The sequence below is a fragment of the Nematostella vectensis genome, chromosome 3 (assembly GCF_932526225.1).
Source record: "Nematostella vectensis chromosome 3, jaNemVect1.1, whole genome shotgun sequence".
Lineage (NCBI taxonomy): Eukaryota > Metazoa > Cnidaria > Anthozoa > Actiniaria > Edwardsiidae > Nematostella > Nematostella vectensis.
In genome coordinates, this window is record NC_064036.1 from 13,319,759 (window position 1) to 13,328,301 (window position 8,543).

Here is an 8,543-nt window from a genome sequence, read left to right on the forward strand (position 1 = left end):
ACAAGCGGGTCCTGTTTTGTCTAGTCAATTTTGTTTATCAAGAAAAAGGAATCCGAGTTATGAGGCGTTTTTAAATTGAGCTTCTGATCCACATTTTAAACTCATTTGTAAATAAATATAACTCCAGAAAACTCCCACGGTAGTGCTATTAGTAATATCCTTTATGTTGTTTATTTAAGGCATAAGCCGGTTCCTTAATAAAAAAAATCATTGTAGACAATATCGTGTTTGGCATTCCTTGGGCCGCTTAAAACGTGATGTTAAGTAGATGATAGTTGGGAATCTTATCGTTGTTTGCTACTCTCAAACGTGTAACCGTTCTGAAGCACTCTATCCGCGTGGCGAGTCTTTTTCCGTACGTAAATCTTTCCTATCGCTGATTGTTTTTCGCTAAGCATGACCAAGCCACGCCCTTGGCAAGAACATTTGGACACGCGCTCACATTCCGGGAGAGTACATACATCTAAACAGCGAGGGAAGAAAAAAACTAAATAAGACATCTAAACCGGTGCTCTTAATTCTTAATGGAAGTCACTACAGAGTCAAGATGATGTTATCTAAGCTCTCACAGGATTTTAAGTAGTGTTGGAGAGGGCCAAGGTGTTTGGTGTGACGTGTTGTTCAGAACGGCACAATGCAGCGTCAATATGGCTCCACTAAACAAGGACACACACATGAGTGATTATTTTCAAATGTTTCAAGGCGCTTTTTCATGCCAATGTACACGTAGGAATGTGCATCACAATTTAAAAGGCGCTCGTACGATAGCAAAGAGAGAAAACTACCTTTTTAGCTTGTTTAATCACGAGCTACCAAGTATGAAACTCAATCTTTTAAGCCCACTAACATTGGTCTCTTCTATTACCCCAGTTTCCGTAGAACTTCAAATTGTATTGATGGGCTTCGATTTTACCACTCCAATAACGCTACTTATAGTTAATTAAGCTCTCAGTAAAGGCCGGATCTCGACGAAATTAATAACGGTAATGGATCAGTAGACTAATAACTTTATTTTTGTCCCAGACATTTTATTAACCCTTTGACGCACCGCCGAGTCAAAAGCAAGCGCTTTCCCGGCCATGGGTTCATTAGAGAGCCGGCGAGTGGCTTATATCCGTCCTTGACTGACTAAACACAACCTTGAACTCATGTACGTGAAGAAAAGACTTCACTCTGCAGACAGACACGGGTGATATTGCTAAATAAGGCAGAAAATTCACCCAGGTGATATAACCCCTTTTTGCCAAAGATCTGCTTGCGTAAAAGAGATAAATTCGGCACTCGTGATGTCTGAATCGTGATCGACTGTATTTCGTTAAGTTTAGCGTGGGTAGACAGATTGGACGGTAAACCATTATTAACCAGTAACCTCGAAGCTGTTGTTGTACAGATTTATGTTCCAATGCGCAAGATATAATCTAACGGCGTGCGGTCGCGTTAGCATCATGTACGAGATTTTGTACTTCCTGTACTTTACTCGATATATCCGATTGTCACGCCCTAGAAACCACTGTTCCCTATGCGGGTGGTTACTAGAAAATTCCTGTTTTGAAATTTGTCGAAAATCCACTACCGATTGCTCTCCTCCTGTTGAGTACGGATGGGATTGTTGTCCCGGCTGTGTGAGGTCGGTTTCTCCCCACTAAGAATGTGGTTAAATAACGTAGAGTAGTGCGCCAAGTAGTGCGGAAAAAATAATGCATGTTTCTGTGATTGTGCGCGGGTTTAGAATTTTTTTTGAACAATCAGTGAAAACTCATAAAGGTTTTCATGAGTGTCCGTTTGTTCTTTTAAAGATTTGGATTTCTGCACGCTTTGTCTGTCACATTTTTGGGAGAAGGCATATATATAATATATATATATATATATATAGCTTTGAAGGGGTTTAAGAATAATGCACAATAAGTTTATTTACAAATCGTAACACGGATCTATGTACAGCAATCAACGAGCGAGCGCGTGGTTAATCTGCCCTATGGTGAAAAATAAGCGACATGAGCGCCAGCGATGCATTCTGGGCGGCGGTTGCTATGGCTTCCATGTGATGACTTTGACAGCTATCTGCGCCGCCTTCCTCACGGCCGGACTGTCGTGATCATGGACAAGCTTTTCTACCTGAAAATGACAGTTCAACAATCAGTGCCACCTAGCCGATAGTGATGTTTGGGTTTCCTGTGTGACCTGTTTCGAGGGACAGGTAGACTGGTAGAAGAATGATATTTCTCACCACAGGATACCCGCGCTTACGTACTTTATACTAGGGTATTAGTCACAACACTCCCTGAAAAATGTTGAATACGGGCATAGTTTTCTACAAAACCCCAAATGTTGTTTAATATTTTTGTTTGATTTTCCAGTGGGCGCCATGGTAAACTTGCCTGGATGCGCGTGCACAAGGGCAGGAGGAACGGAATTTGTGTGGCGAGATTCTGATAATGAAACTCTGGGCACGTTTCGGCAAAAGCCGGGTCTGTATGCCTCGTAATTTGACCGACGCGATCTCAGTAAACACGAAAAGCGCGTCGTTCAACAAGGCCCGTACCCAGGGGGGGGGGGGGGGGGGGGGGGGTGGGGGTACAGGGGGTATCGAGAACCGCCTTTGGAGATACTGCAAAGGCATGCCTTTTTGTCCCTCTCCCCCCCTCCCCCCCCACACACAGAAAAATTAGGTCCACTTTTCGGATTTCGCACCTCCCCAAGAAACATCCTGCGTACGGGCCTGGAACATTAAAGCTAATTTTGAGATAATGTCCAACAAATTATATTTCTTGCTTGCATGAGATAAATCTCGCAGACCCTGGAGAACCCTAGAATTATCTTTTTGATACATAGGCTTTTGAATGGCTCCTGAGTTCCCTTTGCTCCTATGCTAAAATCGCACTCTTATTTAAAGCCGCATTGTCACCAGTTTACTCCCGGTCGATTACGTAACAATCTCTGATGATTTTTAACGGAAACTGCGGAAAATATTTCAAAATTTTAAAAGCAGTTTGTCTTGTGGAAGTTTCTTCAAGGATTTGACTGGTAATTTAGAGCGGATGGCCCGTTTTATAGCGCGGATTCTAATAGATTCTTTTGTCATTTGACGGTTGAGGTTTCCGACGGGTCTCCGGAAGTAAACTTGTGACAATGCGGCTTTAATAAGGTTTTCATTACCTCTTTGACTGATTTTAAAAGAGTCGTCCTACCAATAGGGGCCTCTGCGAGAGTCGTTATCGCCTTACAAAAATACCAAAAGACATAAAAATAAAACCATCACATAAAACATAGGCGAAAACATAAGACATATACGTGAGACTGAATCAAAGCTATCACGTCAGAAGCCATGACTATAAACGGAAGTAAAAAACACTTTAGCCCAGTTATGCACGTGTTCAAATGGTCAAGTATATTTGGTCATAGACGACACACCCCAAATGGCTTGTCTGCGACATATACACCAGATGGCTTGCCTATATTGTGACCAAATAAATGACATGGGAAACTGGGCTGAAGTGTGATTTACAAGAGTTACATGTATGCTTTTTCCTTTGAGTTTGTTTATTCCTTGTTTAAGCATACCTTTAGAGAGTTTAGTCGCACATCACTAACAGGATCTGACAGTTGACTGACAAGGTTTGGGATTGCCTCTGCTTCTATGGCGGCATATTTGCCTTTGGTAGTAATCGTAATACTAAAATTGATAATATCTGGTGAGCGTTTTTATAGTTTGAATGACGATAATTTAGCAGTCATGGGAAACTTGATAACACTGATAGTGTAGTGGTGACAGTGGTTATGATAATAAATGGTGGTGGCAATGATGATAATGGTGGTGGTTGTGTGATGCTGATGATGCTGATGGTGGTGATGATGATGGTGGTGGTGATGATGATGGTGGTAGTGATGATGATGGTGGTAGTGATGATGGTGGTGACAGTGGTTATGATAATAAATGGTGGTGGCAATGATGATAATGGTGGTGGTTGTGTGATGCTGATGGTGGTGATGATGATGGTGATGATGATGGTGGTAGTGATGATGATGGTGCTAGTGATGATGGTGGTGGTAGTGATGATGTTGGTTGTGTGATTCTGCTGATGGTGGTGGTGATGATGATGATGATGACGGTGGTGGTTGTGTGATATTGGTGGTGATGGTGGTGGCTACGGTGACTTAAATGATGATCTAGCTGCTAGGGTATAGGGAATTCATGGTAATTGTAAAAGGGCTGCAGTGGAAATTATTTTGGAGACAGGGACAACAAAACAGCCAAAAGCCAACTACTTGGAACTATTGTCTGGCTGTTCTGTTGTCTCTGTCTTGTCAAGAAGTAGTGGTAATGATGCTGATTGGCGTCATGATGATGTTGATTGAAGTCATGATGGCGCAAAATAGGTGGTGTGGTTGTCTGCCTCACAGCCGTTCTGGACTCGTCATGCTAGGTGGTGCCTAAGCACGGGGGTCCAGCACGGTGGTGAGGGGGTACTAGTGTGTGTGCACTCACCAACCCCTATGGAACCGATCAGTGTTCATCATGTTGGTAATGGAAGTGATTATTATGGTGTTAGTGTTAGTGATGTTGGTGACACAAATATGTAGAACAACTCACGTCATAATAGCACCAGCAGCTTGTGCCCGCACCTCAGCTGAATTATCCCGGAGCAATGATACAAGAGGCGGAACAGCACCCACATCAACAGCCCTATCCTTGCCCTCCAGGGGGAAACTACAACAAACGATAGTTTTAGTTAAAATCATGTAGCAAATAACATGTAAATATCACCAACATTAAGTATTAGAGTTGTAACAGGTTTACAAATTTACATATGAGGGCCATTAACAGTTGTTGTTGAGTGAGGGTCGCTAACTACCTTAAGTCCATGATGTCCCTGGCTGCTTTGCATCGTGTTGAGGGGTCCATGTGATCCAGGAGTTTGGTGAAGGCTTCCATACCATTACTGTCAAGTACTTGCTTTGTCTCAACTCTCATACAGTAGTGAAGGGTGTCAAGAATCAGTTCCTAACATGGCAGAACAATACAAGCCCTTCAGATTATATAAACAAAAAAAGCTCCTGATATGACAATAACAGCAGACAATTGGACAAGATAAGGTAAGCTCCTAAAAACACAAATATAACCAGAGATAATAAGCCCTAGGACTATAACAGGACACTTGGAAAATAGTCTATGCTCTTCTGTACCTATCAACAGCTACATAGATTGACTGTGAGACTTTGATTAGCTAGAGTATTCCCTTTTGATATACTTTAGAAGATAATACTATATCAGGGTCATATTTATTATATAAAATATACCTTTATTTCATCCTGCTCTTCTAGTAGTTTGCCAACAAGTATTGGCAGAAGATTTGCCTCCACGACACCATCAGTACCTGGACTTGTGTGAGAGCACATCTCTATTGCTTGGTGTGCATTTCGCCGTGCTTGGTATACTTGGTCATTAAACTTAAACAGGAAATATTTTTGGCATCAATTTTCAGATTGACAAGACTTAAAAACTTTTTGATCAAGGCATTATACAGCTTTCTATGCACTTGGAAGATATAACTTTCACAATTTGTTATACATACATTTAAGAAATTCTACCAGCCGGGGTAGGGTGCTTCGCATCAGTTTGACCTTGCCTTGTATCTCTGAGTCTTTACCGATGTCCCTCCAAACCTAATTACCACCCCAACTTATAGAAAATGCCGAAATAAAATCTGTCTATCTTTCATTTATCTATTTATTCATTTGTTTGTTTATTTTTCTGTCATTTTTTGCAATCATTTCTATCTATAAACGCAATGGACATCCTTGGCACTGTATATCTTATTTATTCACTTTGGAATTTGGCGGTTGTCGGAGTTTGCAACCTTGTCTATTTTATATGAAAAGGACAGGAAAAATTCACAGCGGCTAAAACAGCTTAGAATGACAAATATGGCGGGTTCAAGTAGCAGCAACATCACGTTTCTGTTTTATTTTCAAATCAGCATATTTAATTCAACGAGATTTGTTCGCTCATACAAACTCTGTCACTCATACAAACTCTGTAATAAATCTATACTTGCCGTTAGACTGGGCTACCTGTGACCCTTCGTGTTGCTTTTGCTCCGACAAAAGGCCAACGCTGGAAAGTCAACGCAACTACTCTGTTTCACAGAGGCATTTAACAAACCTTTTCAATCTTATGCTGATTTAAAACTCAACGTGCATTGCTGTACGCAATTTAAAAATAAAACCCAGAGATAAATAATGTTTCTCACCAGCTCAGAAAGAGGGAGGATGATGCTGTGTTCTAAGAAGGCATCTCTCCCAACAGCATGCCCTGAAAATATAAATCATATGGTTATACAATCTTTACTTATGTCTAAACTATATACAGAAATAAATCATATAAAACATGCACAAAATTACCTGCTATAATGAAAAGAACCTCTGTAGTCTTGTGTCTCACAGTTGCATCGGCGTCTTTTAGTAAAGATTTTAAACTTGCAGCAATCCCTGCCAAACATATTATTTTAGTTACACGAAAACAACAATAAAGACATAAAGCAAGCTTGTATATACGAATACAAAAAACAAACACTTGGTGGTTGCTCGAGAACAATAGAAACCTCTGCAAATCCCTTTTCATATGTTCTCTTATTCGTAAACCCTTCTCTTTTAGATTCTAGATCTACCAATAAATCGTATGAACAAATTTCACAATTCACTCGTATTCCCTCGCAAATTTAAATTATTATGATACACTCTTCGTTATCGACCAAATAGAGACCTATATACTCGTATTCCCTCGCAAATTTAAATTATTATGATACACTCTTCGTTATCGACCAAATAGAGACCTACCTACTCGTATTCCCTCGCAAATTTAAATTATTATGATACACTCTTCGTTATCGACCAAATAGAGACCTACCTACTCGTATTCCCTCGCAAATGTACTCAGGGTTATGCATTGCATCACAAAGAGACATCAACGCTTTCTGTCTTGTTAAGAGATCGTCACTGTTTAACTCCCGGTTCTAACGATGGCAACAAACACAACACAGACTCGTCTATGTTCGTCTTTTTATTTATCAAGAAGAATTTCAGGGAAAAAAAAGATAGGCTTGATCACACAAGATAAGGCAATAACAATCGAAATACCATGCAGTTGGCTTTAATCTTACCAATTTTGGCAAGGCTCTATCCCCATAAGCTAGTCTAGCCTTAGTTGGGTCGATATCTGGTGGAAGCTTGACGGAGATTAGCGTAGTAGCCATACTTTGAACGTTTGAGACGGAAATATAAAATGGTCTAACTTTTCTCAGAGAACAAATGGCGGCGTTATTTTGCGTTCCCTTGGCAACGAAGTAGTACCAGGTCTCTAAAAATTATACACAGGGATCCCACACAAAAGCAGGTGACGTTTAAAAAAATGTCCATAACTCTGCACTCTTGTCTATACTGCACTTTCTCTTCGTGATTTAAAAGGCGATAAAAATGAACTGACCGCGGATTACAGTTTTATTGCAAAGTTAACGAGTGAAAGGGAAACAATATTGACGATATTTTTTTAAATGGAAAGTATGAGTACGTTTAAGGCTATTAAGTAATAATACACTATAACGTCTTTGTTCCCTTCTGGCTTGACTATTACACCTAAACGATTACATTTTGTTGCACGGGATTTTGAAAACCAGTCCAATGGGAGGAGCATGTTTAAGACTAGCCCGTTACAAGTGTAAAGGAGTTTGTTAAGGAGTTTGCTTATTTGAAAAAAAAAAGCTATACACCAAAAACTGGCAGTTAGGAGTCTTGAATATTCAGTTTAGAGTCCTTTTAAAATACTCCAACAAAAATAACTTCGATAACGACTACTGCAAATGTCAGATTTGTAATATTTATATAGCACGCATATTTATAGGATAGTATTGGGATGTGTACAGTACATCTTCCCACGTATATTATCTTCAGAGCATTGGCAATAAAATAAAATCAAGATTATTGTATTGTATTGTATTGCATTGTATGAATTATTGACAATAACATTAATTAAGTTAATATATGACCTACAATACCTTACTTCACAACACCATCCTGCCTTTACTTTAGGGTGTGGTCGTTTCTTCCACACAAGCGGCCATAAATACTCTTAGGGGTTGCTTATGGTCGCATTCTTAATATTAGGCACGCGTATCGTTCACATCTCGCGTCGGATGAGCCCTGATGAACCAACTTAAATTATTTTTTACGGCATGTTGGAGTTCAAAGAAAAACAAAAAATAAATTAAATTTACAGTGCAATAAAAATAGATAAGCCTATTGTATATACAGCTGGCGCGCTGGATAAAAGTATTGGCTTTAACTTATAAAACTCAGCACTCCATACATTTTGCCTTTTCACAGGTCCGGCGGCCCGAAGCTCGCAGTCTTTTCAGTATGTTTGGTAACAAGTCTTATGGTGGTGTTTCGGGCTGTTTCGGTTTAGAGATGTACAAAGGTGATGCCGACAATGCACAAGATATCACAGACAAACTGATTCTCCAGATGAGTATACTTGTCACCATCAC

At 40.0% G+C, this 8,543-nt stretch overlaps 1 protein-coding gene across 1 annotated transcript; it reads right to left on the minus strand.

Annotated features, from left to right (window-relative positions):
• Positions 1 to 1,884: 1,884 nt before the first annotated feature.
• LOC5518716 (radial spoke head 14 homolog) lies at positions 1,885 to 7,330 on the minus strand. The gene is made up of 10 exons (XM_048725507.1): positions 7,161 to 7,330; positions 6,908 to 7,013; positions 6,403 to 6,489; positions 6,252 to 6,313; positions 5,299 to 5,448; positions 4,854 to 5,002; positions 4,592 to 4,708; positions 3,562 to 3,673; positions 3,157 to 3,219; positions 1,885 to 2,115 (listed from the first exon to the last, which is right to left on the minus strand). The coding sequence occupies exons 1-10, from the start codon at positions 7,251 to 7,253 to the stop codon at positions 2,029 to 2,031; spliced, it is 1,026 nt and encodes a 341-aa protein (XP_048581464.1). The 5' UTR covers positions 7,254 to 7,330; the 3' UTR covers positions 1,885 to 2,028.
• Positions 7,331 to 8,543: the final 1,213 nt, after the last annotated feature.

Bases quoted from the DNA above. Each gene is read 5' to 3' on its own strand.
- LOC5518716 (XM_048725507.1), bottom strand. From the start codon at position 7,253: ATGGCTACTACGCTAATCTCCGTCAAGCTTCCACCAGATATCGACCCA. The intron at 3,674-4,591 runs GTGAGTTGTTCT...TATCAATTTTAG, and splicing joins GCTGCTGGTGCTATTATGAC to TATTACGATTACTACCAAAG. The intron at 3,220-3,561 runs GTATGCTTAAAC...TATTTTTGTAAG, and splicing joins TGCGACTAAACTCTCTAAAG to GCGATAACGACTCTCGCAGA.